This window comes from Neofelis nebulosa, chromosome 10 (assembly GCF_028018385.1).
Source record: "Neofelis nebulosa isolate mNeoNeb1 chromosome 10, mNeoNeb1.pri, whole genome shotgun sequence".
In the NCBI taxonomy this organism is placed as follows: domain Eukaryota; kingdom Metazoa; phylum Chordata; class Mammalia; order Carnivora; family Felidae; genus Neofelis; species Neofelis nebulosa.
Window position 1 is genome coordinate 75,985,966 of NC_080791.1, and position 25,652 is coordinate 76,011,617.

A 25,652-nucleotide genomic window follows, 5' to 3' on the forward strand; every position below is an offset into this window, starting at 1 on the left:
TATCTCTAGATCTAGTAAAGAAAATGAGTTGGTAGTTATAATCCTCCCCACAAATTAAACTCCAATCTCAAATAACAAACATAACATTTAATGAAGAAGTAATACTAAACTGTTAGAAGTGGACAGAATCTTTTGCAACATATTTTATAAGGCTGGCATCACAGTGATACTAAAGCTGAACAGAGTTTCCAAGAAAAGTAAACCACAGACCAGTATGAACATAGATGGAAACATTTTTTAATTGAAAAAGCTAATATACAATATTACATTAGTTTCAGGTGGACAACTTAGTGATTTATATACGTTATAAAATAATCACATTAGACATTTATATACATTACAAAATAATCAGCATGGTAAGTCTAGGAGGTGGAAATATTTTAAATAAAAAAATTAGCAAATGGAATCTAGTAATATATAAATAGGATAATAAGCTATGACCAAGTGAAGTTAATCCTAGAAAGGCAAGATAGGCATAATATTTGAAAATTAGTATAATTTATCATATTAACAGAAAAGAAAAGAAAACTATAGAATCAACTTAATAGATGCAGAAAAACTATTTGTCAGAATTTGAAAATCATTCATAAGGAAAACTCAGCAAACTAGGAAAGAAGGGAGCTTTCTCACCTGGTAAAGATAAGTAGTGTCATATTTAATAATAGTTAATGAATGTTTTCCCCCTATAATTGGAAGCAAAACAAGGGATGTCCACTCCCACCACTTCTATTCACTGTTGTCTTAGGGAATCTAATAAGTGCGATAAACCAAGAAAGGGAAATAAAAGATGTGAAGGAAGTAAAACTGTCATTACTTCCAGATGACATGATCATGTACATGTAAAGTCCTAAGAAATCTATAAAATAAATCACTATATTGCACACCTGAAACTAATACAATACTGTGTTAACTATAAAAAGAAATGAGTAAAATATATATATTTTTTAAAGACATCTATAAAATAGCCATTAAAACTGCTAAAACTAAAACCTTTATCGCAGTCTTGGGATTTAAGGTCAAAACATGAAAATTAATTATACTTCTTTTTATTAGTAGCCACAAACAACTAGAAATTGAAACTTAAAAAATATACACTGTTTAGAATACAACCAAAATCATCAAACATGTAGGAATAAATTTAACAAAGTATGTCTAAGATATCAACACTGAAAAGCACATTACATTACCAAGAGCTGATGCTAAAATTTATATAGAAGCACAAATGACCCAGAATAGCCAAAAGAATTTTCTTAAGGAAGAATAAAGTTGAAAGATGTACACTGTCAGATTTTATTACTTATTGAAAAGCTATAGTAATCAAGAAAGTGTTGTATTGGCATAAGGATGCTTATCTAAATGGTGGGGCGGAATTGAAAGTTCAGGAATAAACCTACACATATATGGTTAATTGATTTTTGACAAGGATACCAAAATAATCCTATGGGTTAGTGATACTTTTTCTTCAAGAAAATTGAAACTATCCCTTGTGGGAGATTTCCAACACCATATCAATAGGTATTGATATGGGGAAAAAATGAAAATAATAGCATATGGAAAAATTAACTCAAATGGAAACAAAAATGTTAAAAGAAAATACAGGTGAAAAGATTTGGTGAAGGCAAAAATGAACCACAAAAGAAAAAAAAATGGTTAATTGGTCATCATCAAAATCCAAAACCAGCTCTTCAAAATATGCCATTAAAAAATGAAAAAGCCTGGGGCGTCTGGGTGGCTCAGTCAGTTAAGCGCCAACTTCGGCTCAGGTCATGATCTCCCAGTTCATGAGTTTGAGCCTCCATTGGGCTCTGTGCTAACAGCACAGAGCCTGGAGCCTGTTTCGGATCCTGTGACTCCTCTCTCGCTCTCTGCCCCTCCCCCGCTCACACGCACTCTCTCTCTCTCTCTCTCAAAAATAAAACATAAAATTTTTTTAAAAAATGAAAAAGCCACAGTATGGTAGAAATTATTCACTATGAATGTATCTCACAGAGTTTTTATCTAGAATATGTCAAGAACTCTTAAAATTCAATAATAAGAATACAGCAGATCCAATTTTTTAAATGGGCAAAAAATTGGAACAACAGGTGATGTGGGAATATGACCAATAAGCACATGAAAAAAATGCTTGGTCATTAGAAAAATGCAGTTGGTAACCATGAGATCTCATCACACAGATAAAATCTAAAAGCTTAATAATACTAAGTGCTGACAAGGATGTGACACAGTAAGAATGTACATATATATTGCTGGCGGAATTTAAAAATTTATATGTACTTTGTAAAACAGATTGACAGTTTCTTTAAAAGCTACATAGACACTTTCATTTGACGGAACAATTTTACTTGTACACAATGTTTATGGTAGCATTATTCATTATAGCCCAAAGCTGGAAATAATCCAGAGTTCCATCCACGTGTGGATAAACAAAATTGTTTTATCCATGCAGTGGAATACTACTTAGCAACAATAAAGAATGAACTACTGGTATACACAAAAGTATGCATGAATCTAAGAAGTATGTTTATTGAAAGAAACCAGACACAGAAAGGTACATTTGCTATGATTCCATTTATATGAGACTCTACAAAACACAAATCTAATATGTAGTGAAAGAAAGAAAATCAGTGGTTGCTTCTTCAGGATGATTTTCTGGGAAGGGGGTGCTAATGAATATTTTTGAGGCGATAGAAATGTTCTATATATTGATGATAGTGATCGTTCAAGTATCTATGTTTTAAAATTCAACAAAATTTACCCTTAGAATGAATGCATTTAATTTTATGTAAATATGTCAATGAGTTTGAGGAAAGACCCTATCCTTTGTTAGCAGAAAAAATCCTTTGTAATTGAGATGTACATCCTCTGAGGATTGAGAGCTTATTTATTTAACTAGATAACAACTTTGTAGTTTGCTTTTAGCTTTTTAAAATAATCTCCTTAACTCTGTTGTTTATTTCAAATTGCAAAAGGAGGATGAAAAATATATGCTAGTCTTAGATCGAGCATATAAAAATACCTAATGAATATCACTCGACAAGGTTAAATAATTTAAGATTGTAGTAGATATTCAGGTTTTATGCAGCATATATTTTGAGAAAATATGTGCTGAGGATGTATGTGCTGCTTTCACAAATCCTTGATTCTCATAATAGGCTATGAAGTAGAGCAAGTATCATCCTCTTTTACATGTGAGCACACAGGCCTAGGGAGGTTATGATATAATTTGGTGAAGATTGCCTAGTGCTTGCTTCGGCAGCACATAAACTAAAATTGGTGAAGACCACTTAGCTGACAATTACTAGAGGATCTGGAGTTCAGAGAAAGAGCTTTTGGCTCCTAGTTCTTTCTGCACTGTGACACTACTTGCCTTTAAAATATACTTTTGTCGTCTGGTTTATACGTCTCTCTCCTCCCCTCCCTTAAAAAAAACACAGTAATTTTATTGACATGTCTTCTTGATAAAATTCAAATTTCCTTTCAGGCTATAGTTTTAAATATTTGTTCAGAGTATTGCCATATTAATCAGAAACATTCTTGGACATTCATGTAGTGATCAAAAGTAATTCTAATGCCCAGGGAATAACCAAACTTTGAATATGAAACAAAGTTTGAATACGAATAGTTGCCAAGAAATTATGTAATTTGACTAGTTTTCTGAATCTATTTAATGTACTAATTTAATTCATTGTGATAATTTTCAGACTAAATAAACTTGAAGATACTGTTATACTAATTAAAGGAAAGATTGAAGAAGTTTGCCTTCCTGTAGAAAAAGTGGATGTTATTATATCTGAGTGGATGGTAAGTGTTTGCAGAAAAAACTACTTTTATTGGTTTTAAAAAAAAGAAAACAGGGAGGAAGTAGTTTTTCTGCATTAAATTCTGTTTGACAACTGGCAGAGTGGTGGGATTATTTTAAAAACAGCTACAATCTTTTTATGGTAGTTTATTCTGATACGGCACTTGTTTACTGACCATTCATAATCTTTTTAAAAAGAGAAAATTAGCTTCTTTACTTGTAAAATCATTATAAAGAATTATTGTTTTTCTACTTTCTAAATTTGTAAAGACGTGATATGTTTGCTAAAAAGCCTCTGAGGACTAGTAATAACTTGTGCTGTTTCATCAAAATTAACAAGATGTTGCCACTATTGCTGTCATACTGAATGTGCTTTCTTATGTCTGGTCATGTAATCAGTGTTCTTTATCACAAAAAATAGAACTTATTAGCATTATTAAGATAATATCAAGATACGTCATATAGCTTTAGAATTTGCTTTTGAAATTGTAAGTTAAGCACAGAATGTTTATTTTTAAAGGTATATAAAGTGAAACTAATGGTATTTAACAGATGATTTGACTTGTTGATATGCCAATTTGATGAAGACAAGTTAGTATTTATAGATAAAGATTTCCTAACCATTTGGAGAGGTTTTAAGACTTAAAAATTATATGATACATATATTTTCACTAAATCAATTTATCTAAAAATTTTGAAAAGAATTCATTTTGATTTATAATTATGTATAAATTTTGAATAAACAGTAACAATTATAGCAATATTTTAGCAGGAATTTCAGGGAGCTTTTGAAATGTGCAGATTTAATGTATTAGTAAATTTCACTCGAGTCAGTGATGGTCACTGTTGTTGATAGTTACTCTTTTGTACATGAAAAAGTATATTAATTTTTTTATCCTAGCATTGGCTTTTAATAATTCTTTTTTTTTTTTTTTTTTAACATTTATTTATTTTTGAGAGACAGAGACAGAGCATGAGCAGAGGAGGGGCAGAGAGAGAGAGAGACACAGAATCTGGAAGCGGTCTTCAGGCTCCAAGCTGTCAGCACCGAGCTGGGCTCGACACAGGGCTCAAACTCACGAATCGTGAGATCATGACCTGAGCCAAAGTCGGACACTTAACCGACTGAGCCACCTAGACGCCCCGGCTTTTAATAATTCTTAATCATAGTGTCTTATAGTAAAGGATTTGTATCAACACTGATTTTTTTTTAATGAATCTAATAAAAAGGTATGGATTTAGTTCATATAATTAAAAATCCAAGGTGTGCTAGGGCTTGGATGGCTCAGTGGGTTAAGTGTCCAACTCTTGATTTCTACTCACATCTTGATCAAGCCCTTGAAGGTGCTCTGCACTGAATGTGGAGCCTACTTAAGATCCTCTCCCTCTGCCCCTTCCCCACTTGTGCTTGCTTTCTCTCTCTCTTTCTCTCTCTCTCTCTCAAATAAATTAAATCTCAAGGTATAGAATACAAAAATATTTTAAAAAATAAATAAAAACCCAGCATCTCTTTAAGGATAACAAAAAGGTTCTTTGGAGAAAGCACATTAGAGACAGTTACACAGCAATAATTTAAAATACTGTATATTAAATGTTGGCTGATATCCTTATTTTTTCCAAGGACCGTTTTATTTTTCTTAGAAAATGCATCTCTTAAATTATTCTAAATTAGGCTATAAGCAAACTAAAAGACAGACTTTACTAAAATTCTTGTCCCCTCAGTTGAACATTTTTTATATATCTGGCTATAACTATTTGAATAATTCTTGCCCTACCTAGCAGAATTTTAGTTATAGATACTGATATTCTAGGGATTTTCATTTTAAAATCTGAAAAGATGATCTAGAAATATTAATATTCAGTTAAAATCTTAGAGCCTGTTGGCATAATAACAAAAAATTGGCTTGACTGAGTGAACTTATAAGATGGTCACATTTACAATATGAATTTTCTTGAAAAGGTATACTGGTCTTGGACTTGTTTGCCCTCAGATGCATTTTACACTCTTCTCTTGCTTGCTTCTGTACTGAATGAGGACTAACACTGCAGGCCGCAGTTTCTAGGCTTCAGGGACAGCTATCTTCCACAGGGTTTGGGAAACATGGAAGATTTCAGAAAGGGAGAAGCCAGGGCATTTCTCTGCTTCTGTTTGCCTCTAGTTATATTGCTGACAGAAGCTATTTCTCTTGTGACTTCAATTCCCACTGGACAGGTGTGTCATAATCCCAGTGTCCACTGTGTGACTCACCCTGGACTCTTGCAGTACTGCTTTTTCCTTCCATCTCTCTAGCCTAGGAGTGTTAGTTATTTCCTGGTGTCATTGATGTCCAGTTGTCTCACTTCCTTCTTGATGACTTCGTTTGTGTAACCAACTTCCTGCATTAATTTTTCTCTATTTTCATAGCCTGTGGTTTCTGCTCTCCTAGACTCTAATTGATGTAAAAGGGTACCTTTCATTTTGGAAGATTGGTCAGGTGTAATCTCTTTGTGTTTGTAACACAAATAATAGTCAATAGAACCTAAAATGTAAGCCAGTTGTTTGGGACCACTTGCTTTCAGAAGCCCTTCACTCAGGGAAGTAAATCAGTGTATTCAGGAAATGTTAATTAAGTAAGAACTTTCCTTATTCCTCTTCACAAAGGTGTAACTTGAGTTTGCATTATCGTACTGTCTACCCTCCTTTTAAGCATCAGTGGAACTGAAGTCTAGCAGATTGTGTTAATTGCATTGGGTGGAGCATTAGACACTAATTTACGGCAGTTATTCTAAGGCAATCAACTTTGGACGGCCTTATTTCTCTAGTGAGATTTGCATTAAGCTTTTTAAGTAGGCTTGTGCTGGAAAGTTTTGAGACAACTTTGTGGATTGGCAATATCATTTATAGTACCTTCTAAATCCTGTAAACTCCCTCCTAACTTGGGTACTTCTAATAGGATTTCTGAGTTGAGTAGCTGGAAAATTCCAAGTATGTAATGAAACAAGGAGCGGGTATGCTTTCTAAAATATCCAACATTTTTCACATATTCCTACTTGGGCTGAAATGAGGGGCAAATGGTAAATGGCTGACTATTTTAAATGCATTTTAAAGCCACATTTTCATGAACCAGCATTTTAAAATTAAAATATACTGCATAGAACCCTGTCTTTGATTTTTTTTTCTTACATATAGTGGTAAGGATGCAAAAATCTAGAAAAAAACACAATTTTGAGCCACAGCTTACATTTTTTTGTCCATTTTTAAAAGTATTTTCAACCAGGATGGACAAAAAAGGAATATACCCTACATAGTTGGGCACAGATGTTTAATGGACTTGTAATGCAGTATGGCACCGTAGGCATCCTGTATTGCAGAGATGTCCATCTGTTCTCTTCTCCTGTGGTCCACTAGGTATTCCACGTTAATCTAGATATGCTTTTTGTCTACAGCTATTCATGAACTTTGCCTTTATTTTGGAAGATGTTCTTAGTTAAGAATGTAATTTTAAAAGCCAGGTCATTGCTGTTGGCATATTATTTAATAAACTATCACTTGCCTCTTATGTTTATGAATTTCCAGATTTAGGCTTCCCTTGAATTTTACATTTTCATTTTTATTGAATGGGATTTCTATTTGATAAAATTATTAGTTAAATAACTGATATTAAGTAAATATCATTTAAATCAGTTTAGTCTCCACAAAATGTTAATATTTATTCCTATGAGTATCTCTTTTCATTTTTCATGGTTTACTGTACCTATAGAGCCATTCATTGTGACATCTTATTTCTGACTGCCTAATAAAACTGTTCAAAGTGGGGTGCCTGGATGGCTCACTCAGTTAAGCGTCTGACTTCAGCTCAGGTCATGATCTCACTGCTGGTGAGCTCGACCCCCACATCAGCTCTCTGCTGTCAGCATGGAGCCCGCTTTGGATCATCACTTTCCCTCTCTATCTGCCCCACCCCCACATGCTTGCTCTCTGTCTCTCTGTCTCTCAAAAATAAACTTAAAAAAAAAAAAAAAAAAAACTATTCAAAGTAAACGTCCCCAATTCTGTGCTACAAACCACTTAAGCCAGATTGACTCATTTGGTGTTGCTGTTTTCCATCTATGTTTTCATTATGACCTCCTTAGGAATACATAGATAAGATCCTCACATCATATGGTACTGTTGCCTATGATGATTCTTGTTTGCACCTTTGTTTTTTTCTGTCATCAGGATTATCAGCAGAATTACACATTAGGTGAACTTTATATTTCATTGTCATGATCATTCATGACATACATTCAAATTGTCTGAAGTCCCTTGTAATGTTTCTATCTAGGCCTGCTTTTCACAGAAGCTACCTAAAATTTCTCCTTCTTGCATTTGTCCTTGAAATTTAAAGAATTAACTTCCCTCCCTTCACCAGCATGAGTGTATCTGTGTAATATGCATTCCCAAACCTACACCCATGTGATGGGATATCTTTTATTCATATTTAATACTCTTTATAGTTGATGAATAGCGTTTCAGGATATCATTTAGAAAACATGGCTGTGATTTGGCTTATCAACAATCTTAAACTGACCATGAAGCCTGTCACAGGTCACATTTTAAACTGGTGGATGTTGAGATGTTTTTGTTGACTTCAGTCTGACAGTGAAGCCATGCTATTTCAGCCAACTGCCATGAGGATAGGTGGCCTTTCCTGATCTGTTTTTAACAACACAAATTTTCACTTATACAGGTGCACTTTTGCCTTTCTTCTTTTGGCAAGAAATATGCTTATGACCCAAATTTAAGAATTTTTAAAAACTCTTATATTTTTCTTCTTTTACATATATTACTCTGAAAACTTTAAGCTAACTAAATTTTACAAATTTAGTATGTATTGTTTACTTACTTAAAATATTTTTGGGGGGTGCCTGATATCAATATCCATTGATAAAGCATCCAGCTTCAGCTCAGGTCCTGATCTCTTGGTAAGTGGGTTAGAGCCCCCATGTCAGGCTCTGTGCTGACAGCTCAGAACCTGGAGCCTGCTTCAGATTCTGTGTCTCCCTGGCTCTCTCTCTGCCCTTCCCCTGCTCGTTCTCTGTCTCTCAAAAATAAATAAATGTTAAAAAATTTTTTTCTAAAATAATTTCAAATGTTCAGTGGTTCAAGATAAGAAATATACTTCCTCCCTAACTCTATACCACGTAAACATTTTTTTCTTGCATTTTTTTGTTCCCTTATTGTTCCATTAGAGAAAAAGACACCTTTTCACTGCAGGATTTGTGGTACTTAAAAAAAATTAATAAAAATAAAAATGAATAATAAAAATATCACCAAATTAAAAAAAACAAAAATAAATGACAAAGTTACATAAAATGGACTCTTCAAAATGTTCTTTTGATGACAGAGATTATTGTTGTTTTAATGTCTTTTATTTCTCTTTCTTGTTTTTAAATGTTCATTTATTTTTGAGAGACAGAGTGCATGAGAGGGGAGGCGCAGAGAGAGAATGAGACAGATAACCTGAAGCATTCTTCACACGGGCAGTGCAAAGTGCAATGTGGGGCTCAAACCCATGAACTGTGAGATCATGACCTGAGCCAAAGTCAGACGCTCAACTGACTGAGCCCCTATTTCTATTATCGTGTTTTTGTTAGTGTATTTCTAGCAGAAATAGTTTGTCCCTTAATGGAAGATAATGATGATTAGTGAGAACAAAATATGTGTTAGCAAATTGTCTTATTTTTCTTAATGTGTTGTATCTTCCCTGTCTGGCAGACTCTTAGTAGTTCTTTTAAGACTCATCTCAGACACCACCCCCATGAGGCTTTCTGATTTGTTCTTTGATCACATATAAAATCTCTTTTCTCTCTCTTTTATACTTCATTTTAAGCTTCTATTTTCCGGTTTTCACAGGTATTGTAATTAATTGTTCATGTACCTTTTTCTATTCTCTCAAGATGGGAAGCCAGGATTTATTTGGTATGGCCAGATTTTATCACAGGGCATTGCATTAGTGAATGATGACAGAATGTACATGAGAGAACTTTCCCACATAGAAATTCACTGGCCACAGATATGATCTTATTTATAATTTTCTGTACAGCACGTGAAGGCAGGGAGGTAGCATATGACAGGGACATGGCTGAAGAACATTCTTTAGTGCTTTCCCCTTGGTTTATGAGCCCTTTGTTAAATAAAGCACATGACCCTCTGTTTTCATGGCTAGCATTTACTCCTTGACCCTGCCTATAGTTAGTGCAAAGAAGTATGAAAATAAACTGATAGATGTGGATTATTAGGGCTTGGGATACTTTTAGTATTTTCTTAATGTTAATTAAAATTATATATATGTTTCATGCAAAATTCTGTTTGTCCTAGTATACAATTTCTAGGCAATACTGACAATATGTAATATTTTAAGGAAAAGTATAAAATGCACATTTTACAGTAATTTTTTTTAGTACTATAAGTATTAACAGGGAGACAGTTACAGTTCTTGAACAATGAAAGGAAAATGTGGTTTATCAGATTTTTTTTCATAGATATGCTGACATCTGCATTGAGAATAAAATGAAAACTAAGAGAATAAAAATGTAATTAAGAATATGTCCCTTATGTATAATTATTTCAGTTTTATAATATTTACACTTATCTGAGCTCTTAACTACTCCCCAGCCTCTCCTTTATTGAATAGTAATATTTGTTTAAATTAGAATTCAGATCGCACTCTGCAGCCATTTTATTTCATACTCTCGCAAGGGGAATATTTTATAATAGTAGGACCTTGGTATCTATAGAGAGCATGTAACCCTTTGAGAAATCCTTAAAGTGGAACTCAGGCTATTTTATAGTTGCAGGTACATAGAAAAGTTTAGTAACGTACATTATTCAAATATATGCTCTTTTTTTCCTATGCTTGATACCAAATCTAAGTAAAAATATTTAGTGCTTTAAGCAAAGTCGTCTCTATTGAAACAATTATGTGTTATAGGGAAATTTTATTTTAGGTGTTTTGTATTATTTTCATCAAATTTCTGGAGATTGTCTTTGCCAAGAGATTCAGTGCATCATGTGTGATTGATTTGATCGTATTTATTTGCTTTTTTGGCCCTATGTAATTCCCTTTGCCATATTCCATTTTAGGTGCTTCTATTATGGCCTGTTACGAATTGCTTTTTTAGTAAATCTTTTTGTTCATTAAGTAAATCACCCTGATTATGAAGATAAAGAAGATAAGTTATTCAGGAATATGAGTCAGTTGCCCTTATGAACATTTCTCAAGCTAGTCGGAGAACATGAACTGTTTGTTAGTTTTGATCTCAAACTCTGAAATTATGTATCAATTTATGAATTTGTCAGTAATACTGTTTACCTCATAATGAAAGAAAGCTCCTAAAATTTACAATATGCATTTTCAGATATTTGGGCACTTAATGTAAACACAGATTTTCCTATGTAACTGAGTTCACAGTTGTAATTATGATGATTAATATGAAGTGGTTCTATTTAAAAATTATCCATGAACAAATAATTCGATTCACAAGACTTGAGTAATCCTATAAATGCTACCAATTTGTAGTAAAGAAAACTTGTTCCTGTACTTGCATCTGGATTTAGATAGCTGCCAATCATGTGTTTGAGCAGTAACAGGTTAGATATGGTGTGAAGATTTGGGAGGAAAAAGCATTATTTATATATTTTTGGAGTGGAATATAAAATTCTCACAAAATTTTATGATAAAATATTAGCCTTCATAGCTATTTGAGCCCTTGCTGTGCTGATTTTAGTAAGTCCTTCCTAGTTCCTTGGGAATTTCAGTTCATTCTCCTTTGCCTTTAGAGATACTTCAAGGGACAAGTTTAAGAAACCATGACTTATACAGTTCTTTTTGAAACTGATTCAAAAGGGCTTGATGAAGATAATTGTCCTCTTTGGTTTTCTTTGAGTATAGATCTTTCACATGTTATACTATCTATAATAGAGTCTCCAGATTGGCAAAATTTAGATGGCAGGACTATGAAGTCATTGTTTATTTAGGTTAAGTGAGAATTTTAGGGTAGGAGTTAGTTACAGTAAATGTTGATCTGTTCTTATGAATGGTTTTTCTGACCTGTTCTTGGTAGATTACTTACTTCGAGTAAATTTTTCAGTAGTGGTGATACATTGATTTGGTCTGCTCCATTTTCCATTCTCTTCCCTCTATCCTTTTTTAATACTAGAATATTTATTTGGGAATACCCAATTTAAAGTAACTTGAAGTTGAGTGAATGTGAGGCTAGCTGACCTTTCCTGGAATTCAGTCTTCAGGAAGACTTTTATTACTTACTTTTATTAATATGTGCTACTATCCAATAAAAGTACCATGACCAGAGACAAACCCAAGGCTTAATCTATTCCCTGTTATTAGGAAATAACATGTAATTTGTCTTGATCAGTTTTGCAAAGGGTTTGTCCCTTACTGCTCTTTTCAAAGAACCCAAATTGTGGCTTTGTTGATTTTTCTTTATCAACATTTGTTTTCTTTTGTATTGATTTCCACTTCAATCTTTATCATTTCCTTATTTTCTCTTAGAGTTTGATTTGCCGCTCTTTTTCTAGCTTCTTGAAATGGAAGCTTAAGGGCGTGTGGTTGGCTCAGTCAGTTAAGCATACAACTTCGGCTCAGGTTATGATCTTGTCGTTCATGAGTTTGAGCCCCACATTGGGCTGTGTACTGACAGCTCCGAGCCCGGAGCCTGCTTCGGATTCTGTTTCTCTCTCTCCCTCTCTCTGCCCCTCCTCCACTTGCCCATGCTCTCTCTCTCTCTCTCTCTCTCTCTCTCAAAAATAAAAACATTTAAAAAAAATTTTTAAAGTGGAAGCTTAGATCATTGATTTTCAGCTTTTCTTTTTCTAATATTTGGCATTTGAAGCCAATATTTCTTTTTTTATATATATACTTTTTTTCATTTTATTTATTTGAGAGAAAGTGTGAGTGTGAATGGGGGAGAGAGGCAGAGGGAGAGAGAAAGAATCCTAAGCAGGCTTAATGCTCAGTGCAGAGCCTGAGGTGCGGAGCTCTATCTCCCGATCCTGGGATCATTACTTGAGCCGAAATCAAGTCAGAAGCTCAACTGACTGAACCACCCAGGCGCCCCAAGGCCAGTATTTGTAAGTACTGATTTAACTGAATCCCACATTCAAGTGATTTCTAAAAATAGTTCTAACTATTACTTTGTTCTTGAATTATTATTCTTCAGGCTATTATTAAAGAAGAAACACCAGTACTATCATATTTGAGAGATAATTTACCATTAGAAAAACAAAGGCATTGGCACTTTTGCCCTCCACATAAGTTGACTAAGTGCTCTAAGGAATCCTTATTACAGAACCAATAAGCCCTGAAGAACAAACATTTTGTATTTTTTTTCTTATGGATATTAGTTTTGGTGTTATTTCCTCTTTCCTTGTTCAGTTCTATGTGACTACTGTGTTTTAGAAGAGAATGAACACACTTATTAAATAAGCATTAAGCGAGAATGTGATGCACATCACAGGCAATTGCTAAGAGATTGCAGAGACAGAGATCTCATCTTGTATATATCCATGAAGATACAACTAATGCATTACAGGCATGTTCCCAAGATAAAAAATAATAAATACTTTGACTATTTCAATTGCTAGTTTTTTCCATTTCATTTTGTATTCAGAGGGAAATTCTGGAGTGCAATTTTATATAAGAATTTCAGAGGGAGTACATAATTCAAATACTTAATAATGTTTAAGAACAATGTGTGCATGGCTCATTTTGGCATTTTCAGCCAATTTCTTTTGCCTGTCTTTCTCTTGGGGCTTTTTATCTTTTTATTATTTTTTGAAAGAGTTCCTTATTTATTCTAGTTGCCAGTTTGTTAGAGCTCTTCTGTCTTCTGCCTCTCCTGGTTTCTGGGCACATATTAGAATTTTACTCTATCTCCTTTGAAGTTAGATGTGGCCCTGTGAATTACTTTGGACAGTGAAAGTCGTATACAGACAGAATGTTTAACAGCCAGTACACAATTTGCCACATCCCCTTTCTATGCATCAGTGATTGTGGAAGCATTTATTAATATGAACCTTCTGTCAGCCTGACTCCTGGGTAATTATAATAAGCAATGACTCTTGTCAGCCTGTGATGTAAGAAATAAATCTTTTTTTGTTTTAAGTGATAATTTGGATATTGTTTGTGAATGTAGGGTAACCTAGCTTGTCTTGATAATTGTCTGTCACTTGTTTGTTAGCAGCATGTGGCTTGTCATTGCACTATTTTTTTGATGTGATTTGATGAATAGACATTCTTAACATTTAATGTGTTGTCAGAATTCTTTTATCATTTGAGTTTTTGTATCTTATTTAATAAATCTTTCTAGAATTGCTATCACACATTTATTAGACTTCTCTATCTTCTATACCTCTCACACGACTTTGCATTTTCTGTTGTTTTGACTTTTGGGGTTGCATTCCAGATAACTTCTTCAGTTCAGTCTACCAATTCACTAATTTTTTCTGAAACTCTTTCTAATTATCAGTTAAACTCATCTATTGAGTTTTCAAAATTTCAGTTAATCTTTTTTTTCACTTGTAGGAATTCTCTTAGGGTCTTTTAAAATTTTGCTTGCTTGTTATGATCTTCAAGCCACTTTTAATCTCATGAATCATAAACAGTAGCAGAGAGTTTGCACATCTGCTTTTGCTGATTGTTGTTTCTACTAGCCTTTATTCATGGTGCTTAGAACTTGTTTATTTGAGTGTTTAGTACTGTTTGATATTCTGCTATATATTGACCTAAGGCTTTTATTTTATCTGTGAAAAATTCTTTGATGCTTGGGTTTTACCCCAAATGATTTGTATTTGTTTTTGCTTTGTACCTGGGACATAAACATATGCAGACCACTGTTACTTACTGTTTTTGATTTTTAAAAACACTTTATTAGGGATATTTTCCAATGTGAAAAATTTAGAATGAATGTTTCAGTGAACAATTGTACCTATCACCCTGCCTCAACAATTATCAGTGTTTGTAATTTTTGTTTTATTTATCTTTGCACTATTATATATTTTTTTGCTATCTTTAACTGATAAGTACTTATAAAAGTGTGTGCTTATTATGCCTTTATTCATTATATTACTGAACCTAACAAAATTACCAATGTAGCCACAATTCCATATTATAAAAATATTCTTTAAAATTTTTTTTTAACATTTATTTATTTTTGAGAGACAGAAACAGAGTGTGAGTGGGGGAGGGGCAGAGAGAGAGGGAGAAACAGAATCCAAAGCAAGCTCCAGGCTCTGAGCTGTCAGCACAGAGCCCGATGCAGGGCTCGAACCCACAAACCATGAGATCATGACCTGAGCTGAAGTTGGATGCCTAACTAACTGAGCCACCCAGGCGCCCCTTAAAAATATTCTTAATATTCAGTCTGTTCACATTTCCCTGATTGTTGCATGAATTTTATATATATTTTTACTTTTGATTTGTTTGAATCAGGATCTGAGTTCTATATACATGTTGAATTTGATTAATTTGTTTCATAAATCTTTTTGATTAAACTTTTTATTTTGAGATAATTGTAGGTTATCACATGCAGTGGTAAGAAATAATACAGAGAGATGCCTTGTACTATTTACCCAGTTTCTCTCAATGATAACATCTTAACTATGGTGAAGCAGCACAACCAGAATATTGATTTTGATACCATTTAGATACAGAACAGTTTCATTGGTACAAGGAACCCTCCTGTTATCTTTTTATGGCCATACACACTTCCCTCTTCCCGTACCCAGCCTTGACCTCTAGCAACCACCAATCTGTTCTCAATTTCTATAATTTTGTCATTTCAAGAATGAAATGGAATCATATAGGATGTGACCTTTTTGGATTGGCTTTTTTCACTTAGCTTAATTCCCTGGAGATTCATCCAAATTATTGTACATATCAATAGTCTCCCTAGTTTCTGAGTAGTATTCCATGCTATGGATACACCGTAGTATTTTAACCACTTAACTTTTGAAGAATATCCAGTTTGGGGCTATTACAAATAAAGCTGTATGAACATTTGTGTATATAATTTTGTGTAAACATACGTTTTCATTTCTCTCATATATATGCTCAAGAGTACAATAGCTAGTCATATGGTAATTGCATATTTAATTCCATAAGAAACTGCCAAACTGTTTTCTAGAGGGGCTGTACCATTTTATATTCTTACCACCAATATGACTGTTCCAGTAGCAACATCCATCTACATTCTTGCCAACATTGTATATTGTCACTGTTTTTTGTTGAAGGCATTCTGATAGGTGTGTAGTGATATCTCATGTGATTTTAATTTGCATTTCCCTAATGGCTAATGATGTTAAACATCTTGTCATATACATATTTGCCTTCTGTATCTTTTATTCAGTAAAATATCTATTTGTGTTTTTTGGTCATTTTCTAATTGGATTGTTGATTTACTGCCAAGTTTGATAGTTCTTTTTTGTGAGTTCTCTATTCGATATGTGGTTTGCAAATATTTTTTCCAGTCTGTAGCCAGTCCCCTAACAAGGCCTTTCACAGAACAGAAATTTTTCATTTTGGTGAAGTCGGTGTTTATTCATTTGTATTTTATGGATCATGCTTTTGGTATCAAGTCTAAAATCTGTAGTCTATAGGTTCACCTCTTCTCCTTTTTTTCTTGCCGTTTTTTGAAGACACTGGGTCTGTTGTCCTGTAGAGTTTTCCATATTCTAGATTTTGATGATTGCATCCTCATGGTGTCATTTAACATGTTTTTCTATCCCTTGTATTTCTTGTAAACCATAAATACGAGGAGGTCTAGAAATGGAGGATTAACAAATTAAAGTTGTGTGTGTGTGTTTTCTAGAATACTTCATGGAGGGTGGTAGTAGTTTGTTTCTCTTGCATTGAATCAAGGGACTCTTAATGTCTCTTTCTATTATATTAAGGTTGATAAGTGGCTTTTGGAGTTGTCAGCCTAATCTATTCATTATAAACCTACCTAATGGTTTTAGAAGCCAATGAAAATGATTTCTTGGATTCATTATTTCATTAAAAGTTGCAAAATTTTGATATTTTATATGTATCATTTGTTCTCCATGTGTTAGCTGAAATTATTCCTTAAGTATATTCTCTCATCAAATATTTGGTTATGAACTATAGTTTATATAGGAAAATTAGGGTAAATTCTCAATCTTTTCTATTTATTTAACATTTTCAGCTTAATGAACTGCTTGTGTGTGTCTTTTAGTGAACAGATGTAGCTATTTTTTAATACAAAAAATATGAGTTTATACTGATTTTTCCAATTTAAGATTATAGAATTTTTACTTGAAGTTTTTAGTTTTATAGTTGTATTTTTTCCATGCAGAAAATCTTGATTCCTAAGATAATTCTAATTATTTATTTCCTTTTTATGGTTTCACAAATTTTACACCAACTTTGCTACTAAACAGTAAGGCTTCTAAATGCAGTTGAAGGTCTTTTATATTTTGTTCTAGAATACATCTCATGAGAAATGTCCAATCTAAATATTGTGTTTGAAAGTCATTTGAAGGAATTACTTTCACTAGTTATGTAACCAACTTGACATACAACCAGACTTATTTATTTCCTTTTTCTCCAATTTGGGGAATTGCTTTTTCCTTTGTTTAGTTTAATTGTTATGTTTTAATTATGAGGAAATTATGTGGTTCCATTTCTTTTGTCCCTAAGTAAATAGATAACCTTTTTAAAGCTTTTAACTTATTTTTAAAAATAGTAGCTATCTGGGGCGCCTGGGTGGCGCAGTCGGTTAAGCATCCGACTTCAGCCAGGTCACGATCTCGCACTCCGTGAGTTCGAGCCCCGCGTCAGGCTCCGGGCTGATGGCTCGGAGCCTGGAGCCTGTTTCCGATTCTGTGTCTCCCTCTCTCTCTGCCCCTCCCCCGTTCATGCTCTGTCTCTCTCTGTCCAAAAATAAATAAAAAAACGTTGAAAAAAAAAATTAAGAAAAAAAATAATAAAAATAAAAATAGTAGCTATGTATCTATTTATATTTTTACCCTTATGTCTTGTATGCAAAAGATAGCATACTTTATACATTGTTATATGTATATATATATATGTATGTACGTACATATATATATATATATACACACACACACACACACTTTAATGTAATTTTCTTTAATAAAAATGCTAGCTAATATTTTAGTTGCAATTTTTAAAGTTGACTATCCAGTTATAATTAAAGATTTTTTTCATCTGACATGGGGATTAGGAACACTTTTAAAAATCAGTATGCATTGGGGTGCCCGGCTGGCTCAGTCGGTACAGCAACTCTTGATCTCGGGGTTGTGAGTTCAAGCCCCATGTTAGGTGTAGAGATTACTTTAAAATAATTTTTTTTAATAAAAATTAATATGGATATTCTACTCTTATCCTGGGAAACCAATTCTGTAACTCTGGAGTAAGGGGGAGACCCACGTGTGCATATGGAAAGATCTTGAGATGATTCAGTTTTGCTTTTGATATACTTGCTTATTGGACCATTTGCTGCAATTTGAAGAAAAGAAGCAATTTAACTGTCAGTCTTTTGTTCATTAAATGAGAGTGCCATCTAGTAGGAGAAAGACTTTTAAACTGATAAAAAGTTTTTCAAACTTTAGAAGAGAATGCATAAAGAATTATTACAACTATACGTTGTGAGGTATGAGAAGAGGCAGGAAGTAATCCTGCAGGGGAGTAGCAAGCACATAATAGTTGCTTAATAAATGGCAGTGGGGATGGGAATGCAAGCTGGTGCAACCACTCTGGAAAGCGGTATGGAGGTTCCTCAGAAAACTAAAAACAGAACACCCTATGACCCAACAACTGCACTACTAGGCATTTATCCACGGGATACACGTGTGCTGTTTCGAAGGAACACATGCACCCCCATGTTTATAGCAGCACTATCAACAATAGCCAAAGTATGGAAAGAGCCCAAATGTCCATCAAAGGATGAATGGATAAAGAAGAAGCGGTGTGTATACACACACACACACACACACACACACACACACACACACACACACACACACATATACAATGGAGTATTACTCGGCAATCAAAAAGAATGAAATCTTGGCCATTTGCAACTACGTGGATGGAACTGGAGGGTATTATGCTAAGTGAAATTAGTCAGAGAAAGATGAAAATCATATGACTTCACTCATATGAGGACATTAAGAGACAAAACAGATGAACATAAGGGAAGGGAAACAAAAAAAGAAAAAACAGGGAGGGGGACAAAACAGAAGAGACTCATAAATATGGAGAACAAACTGAGGGTTACTGGAGGGGTTGTGGGAGGGGGGATGGGCTAAATAGATAAGGGGCACTAAGGAATCTACTCCTGAAATCATTGTTGCTCTATATGCTAACTAATTTGGATGTAAATTTTATTTTTTTTTTTATTTATTTATTTTTTAACAAATTCCTTTTTTTTTTTTTAATTTTTTTTTAACGTTTTTTATTTATTTTTGGGACAGAGAGAGACAGAGCATGAACGGGGGAGGGGCAGAGAGAGAGGGAGACACAGAATCGGAAACAGGCTCCAGGCTCCGAGCCATCAGCCCAGAGCCCGACGCGGGGCTCGAACTCACGGACCGCGAGATCGTGACCTGGCTGAAGTCGGACGCTTAACCGACTGCGCCACCCAGGCGCCCCTGGATGTAAATTTTAAAAAATAAAAAATTAAATTAAAAAATAAATGAATAAATGGTAGTGGGGAGCCTGGGTGGCTCAGTTGGTTAAGCGTCCGACTTCGACTCAGGTCATGAATGAGATCATGGGTTCGAGCCCCAGCGTCAGGCTCTGTGCTGGCAGCTCAAGCCTGGAGCCTGCTTCAGATTCTGTGTCTCTGTCTCTCTCTGCCCCTTCCCTGCTTATGCTCGCTCTCTCTCTCTCTCTCTCTCTCTCTCTCAAAAATAAACATTAAAAAAAAATTTTAAATAAATGGTAGCTACTAGAATTATTCCTCTTGTATGGAAGATAGTGATCAAGTAAAATAATGAAATAGCTGCTCTGACAAATTATTTGTTATATACATGTAAAATTTTATTACTGCTTTTTGACTAATAATACATAGAAGTTCCAAATTTCATCTTGTCTTTACCACTCAGGACCTACACAGAATCCCCCAACAAAATTTGTTACCAGTTTCTAGTGTATCCTTCCTGAGACATTATAATAAGTTATAAAATGTGTATTTCTACTCCTTGGCACACTCATTCCGTGAACAAATATTGTGTGGCTTCTAGGTGCCCGGCACTGTTCTAGGTAGGATAAAACAGTGAACAAAATACCTGACAAACCCCACCCTTAAATTTAGGGTAGGGTAAGCATATTTTGCATATTGTTCTACACTTTGCTTTTTTCATCTCTTAAATAAATTTCCCATTATGACCATTGTAGCTTTATCCCATGATTTTTTTTATTCAACTCAAAATATTACCCCGGGATCTCTGCTTTGATCAATGAATTATTTCGAAGTATGTTGTGTAATTTCTAAGTGTTTGGCAGTTTTTTTTTAGGTATTTTTCTTTTACTGGTTTATGATTTAATTTGGTTGATATCAAAGGACATACTGTGTATTTTATCATTCCATTAAATTTGTTCAGACTTGCTTTATGGCCCAGAATATGGTCTATTTTGTTGAATGTTCCACATTAATTTGAGTGAATGTGGATTCTGCTGTCATTGAATGGACTGTTACATAATTGTCAATTGGATCAAGTTGGTTGATAGTATGATTCACGTCTTTTAAATGCTTACTATTTTAAGTCTACTTGTTCTGTTAACTATTAAAAGAATAATACAGTTTTTACCTGTACTTCAGGAGTTGTTTCTCTTTTCACTTCTGTCAGTTTTTGCTTCAGATATTTTTATGTGGTTTTGGGGTGCATATACATTAGAATTGTTATGTATTGTTGATAAGGTTTGGCTTGTTTATACTTATGAAGTATTGTTCTTTGTCCCTGATAATATTCTTGGTCCTTTAATTTACTTTAGCATTTTTCTAATTAATTGTGTACTATTCCAGATGTGTTCTAAGCATTTATAAGCAGATTTGAGTATGTGTTCCTTTTGCTTTCTCCAAGACTATTGCATGTTATATAACTAGGCATGTAAATCTTTCTTTTAATAAGTTGTGAAATATAACATACACAGAAGATTCACTAAGCTTACAGTGTAAGAAATAGTTATGTAATAGAAAGCAGCTGCCAAGTGTCGTTTTACCTTTCTTTAGATATCTTTATATTCTAATTTCATCTTCAAATGTCTTTCTTATATATTTTTTCAAATGTCTTTTCAGTATCTTTTTATCTTTTAATTATATCTGTTACAACTTCTTTCCTACCCCAGAGAGGTTACCACTCACCTGACCTCTGTGGTGATCATTTCCTTGCTTTTCTTTACATTTTTGCCACTTTCATCAATATTGCCGGTATGCATCATTTGTTCATTTTCATTTCTATATATTCTCCTGTGTGAATATACAGCAGTGTGTTTATTATTCTGAAGTTGGTGGGTACTGGATAATTTCCATTTCTTTTACAATGACGAATAATAATGTTATAGTATACTTGTACATGTATGATATTACAGTCGAGTGTGCTTTTTTAGAAGTATTTTTAGAAGTAGAATTGCTAGGGGCACCTGGGTGGCTCAGTTGGTTAAACGTCCGACTTTGGCTCAGGTCATGATCTCACGGTTCGTGGGTTCGAGCTCCATGTCAGGGTCTGTGCTGACAGCTCAGTGCCTGGAGCCTGCTTCCAATTCTCTGTCTCCCTCTCTTTCTACCCCTCCCCACTTGTGCTCTGTCTGTCTCTGCCTCTCAAAAATTAATAAACTTTAAAAAAAATTTTTTTAAGTAGAATTGCTAGATAACAGGGTGCACTGCTCTTCTGCATTATTAGATAATGCCAAACTTTTCCAAAGTAGTAAAATTTTTCTTTATTACTCCATATACCTGTCAACACTGAACATTGTATGGCTTCATAATTCTTGCTGCTCTGTTATCAGTAGTAGTTTCTCACTGTGTTTGAATTACTAATGAAGTTCATCATTACCATATGTACCATCTCTACGTATGATTATTGACTATTTGGGCTGCCTATTTTGTGAAGAAATTGTGTATAATTCTTTTGTCCATTTTCCTTTGAATTGCCTGTGTTTTTCTTAATGATTCGTTTTCTTTGTGGCAGGTAAAGGGGTTGTGTGTGTGTGTGTGTGTGTGTGTGTGTGTGTGTGATATCTTTTCAAACTCAGATTTGCCTTTTAATTCTTTTTATGTTTTTTGATGAACACAGGTTCTGAATTTTAATCTAGTCAAACTTATTGGTCTTTTTCTTTATAGTTAGTTCTCTCCCCCACCCCACTCCAGAATATGAAAATATTGCCTACAAACTTTATCTCTTTTTTATCCACATATAAGTCTTTAATTCAGTTACACAGTTGTGAGGATAAAAATTGTCAGTCTTTCTGGAGGCAGCTTGATGATACGGATCAAAATCTTTTTTTTTTTTTTTTTTAACGTTTATTTTTGAGAGAAAGAAAGAGAGAGTGGGGGAGGGGTAGAGAGAGAAGGAGACAGAGGATCTGAAGTGGGCTCTGAGCTGACAGCAGAGAGCCCGACGCAGAGTTTGAAGTGAGATCATGACCTGAGCTGGAGTCAAATGTTTAACCAGCTGAGCCACCCAGGCACCCTGATACAGATCAGAACCTAAATGTGCCTGCCCTTTAATCCAGAAATTCTGCTTTAAGAAATTTCTTAGCTAGACACATAAAACATCGAGAAGATATCTGTGTGTGTGTGCGCTCATGTGCGCATACATGTGCAAACATTATTTTTCCTACCCATTCTATAGTAACTTAATGTAAAGGATACAGATATTCTTGTTGCTTAATATCAACAGCTACCTTGCATTTGCCAAGTGTGTAGGCATAATATCTCTCTCAGTGATTTTAGAGCTGTCAGTAAGGAAAGTACCTTACCCAAAATGATTTTATACATAATTTTTAAATCTCATATAATTTCATTATCACATTTGTGATAAGTTCATTAGCATTAGCACATTTTAAATTAAAAGAGTCAAGGGATAGACTGGGGAATCATTGAAAAAACTTCACAGTTCAGGTATCCAGTGTGTAAGACTATTATGAATGTGACAGTGAAATAAATAGAAGTTGCATCATATCTTGTAAAAACTTAAGTTTGGCACATTTTTAGCAGAGAGCACTGTAGATTAGGAGAAAATACTTATCTAATTACTTTTTTTGATATTTCTAGAGCAATGGTTCTCAGTGGTGAGGGGTGTCCAGTTTTACCCACCTGGGGATATTTTGGCAATGAGAAATGTCTGGAAACATCTTAAGTTTTTACAACGGGAGGTTTGGGAGGGAGAGAGACAGGAGGGGCGTGCCGGTGGTTTTGGTAGGTAGGAGCCAGGGGTACTGCTAAACGTCATACAATGGACAGGCTTGCATCTACAATAAAGTATTACCTGGTCCCAAATCTGTCAACAGTGCCAAGGTTGAGAACCCTTGCCTTACAGTTCTCATTTCTATGCATTGATAATAACTCAATCTCTAAACGACACTATATTATAAAGCCCACCTGACCTAGTATGGGACATAAGAGAAAATTTTCCTTAAAAGGTGGCATCATTAAGAATACATTTTGTCACATGAATATACAATAGACACTTCTTTACCAGCCTGTGTTTAGTTCATCAAATTAATGATGTTCTGAATTCTTTTTTTGTATAAGGTGCTAAATTCCATGCCTAACTGAACACTTAAAGCTGATAAATTACCTTTTATTGTGCTGCTCTTGTTTTGCTCCTATTAGTTGTATTACATGTTTACCAAGAGCTTATTGTGTTTGTTTCCCTGCTTTTTTATGTAATATCAGTTAATATTAACTATATCAGTTAATATAAGCTTTTGAACAAGATTTTTAAAAATATTCCTGTTGAATAAAGTAGTAACAAATCAGTTGTGAAAGACTAGAAGCAGGAAGGTGGGAGTCACTGTATTCAGAGATTCTCCACTTGCCAAGTACCCTTAGATTATTTTTTCTATTTTAAAATAGCCAAAACTGGAGATTACTTACAATCCATTATGAATATGGTTTATGTAAGGAAGATTGTGAAGATTCTAATTCATAGATTCACCCTCAAAGAGTATTAATAAACAAAACTATATGTGTATTTGTATTTTTTTTCTTAAAAGTACTGTTTTCAATTAACAACAAACTAATAGTCCCAGTACCATTGGATAACAACTCTGTCTACAGTAAACTTAATAGAATTGAGAGTAGTATTGGAAAAAGATGTCATAAATATTTATTATGCTTCAGAAATATACTAAAAATTGGGGTTTAGATTTGATAGCCATACTTACTTGTTAGAAGTAATCTTGTACTTTTATCTTTAGATAAATTCAATTATTGAGTATTTGTCACTTGACTTCCTAGATTAACTCTTCATTTTATTTGTGATCTCTCCTGCCTCTGTTTTTTTTAATAAGTTAATTCTGCCTAGGAGTATATCTGTAATTCAGTTATTTACATGAAAAAAAAAATTAGAGAAGACCTTAGACTGAAGGTATCACGTTTCTTTTACCATTAATTTATCCAAGATATGAGCAAGCATTTTAAAAATAAGATTCCCATTTCAATGAACAGTGTTAATATCTTAGTCCCAGATTTAATCCTGTGTGTTCCTTTTGTAGTAATTAATTTTTGAAGTGTAAATGCAAATTTTAATTTTAAAAAGTAAATGTCAGTTTGGAAAGAAGAGTGCCCCATGAGCATCATGGGAGAAAATATTGGGTATAATTCTCTTCCAGATGGCACCCCTACAGGTGAGGCAGCAGCCTGTGAAATTACAGTCTGAATTACACTGCAGATGAGCCGGGCATTTGGAGCAGCGCCTTCTGATATCAGTAATAAATGACTTGGTTCAGAACCAAGGACAGTTCCCAGGAAATTAAAGGCTATTCTATCACATAGGGAGCCTATAGTAGAATGAAGTTTAGCAAAGTGGAAAGTTGAGGGAAAAGTCAACAGTTAGCAATACATATATGAATCTTTTCATCTGCTAATATTTTAAGCTAAATGTATTTTTCTCATAGACATCATGTATTGGTTTTACATATATTCTAATGTTTGCATTGATTTTCCACACATAATTTTCATAATGGACAGTGGCTAAGAGCCAGTTGCCAACCAATTATCACTTTGAAATATTATAAATCATATATCTATTATAAATTCTAATCTTGTTTAATATGCTCTATGGGAAATTTTTCATTTCAAAACACTTGAGTCCTTGTAAATACTAAATCTTATTTTCAATTAGGTAAATCAATTTAAGAAGCAACATAGAATAGTTATACAGAACATACTCTGCAGTTAGACCAAGGTTCAAATTCTGGCTCATTCAGATGTTTCTGTAACTATTAACTTTTTTTTTCAAGTTACTCAACATTGTAAGCCTTATCAGTTAAATGGAAATAACAATAAAATGTGCTTTAGGGAAGAATTAAATAAGTTAATCCTTATAAAGATACTTAATACAATACTAATCACTAATAACTATCACTACTATTACTATTTGAGAAATTTAATTTGAAAGCAAAACAGCATTTTAAAATAACCAGTTTTATTTTGCAGGAGAAAAATAGCAAAAAGCAGATAGTTTCATTTTAACAAATATAATGATGTATGATATTAGTAACTCTGATTCTTTTATTCATTCAGAAATTCCTTACTGAGTTACTTCTGTCTACCAGCCACATTTGTAGCCTTAGTAATATAACTTCAAACAATATAGATAGAG

The 25,652-nt window shown here is 33.8% G+C and overlaps 1 protein-coding gene across 1 annotated transcript in view; it reads left to right on the plus strand.

The window, feature by feature from the left end:
• PRMT3 (protein arginine methyltransferase 3) overlaps positions 1-25,652 on the plus strand; it is a 144,936-nt gene that overhangs the window by 45,385 nt on the left and 73,899 nt on the right. The window contains exon 10 of the mRNA XM_058688458.1: positions 3,702-3,801. Within this exon, the coding sequence (XP_058544441.1) occupies positions 3,702-3,801 (100 nt within the window). The remainder of the gene's footprint in view (positions 1-3,701; positions 3,802-25,652) is intronic.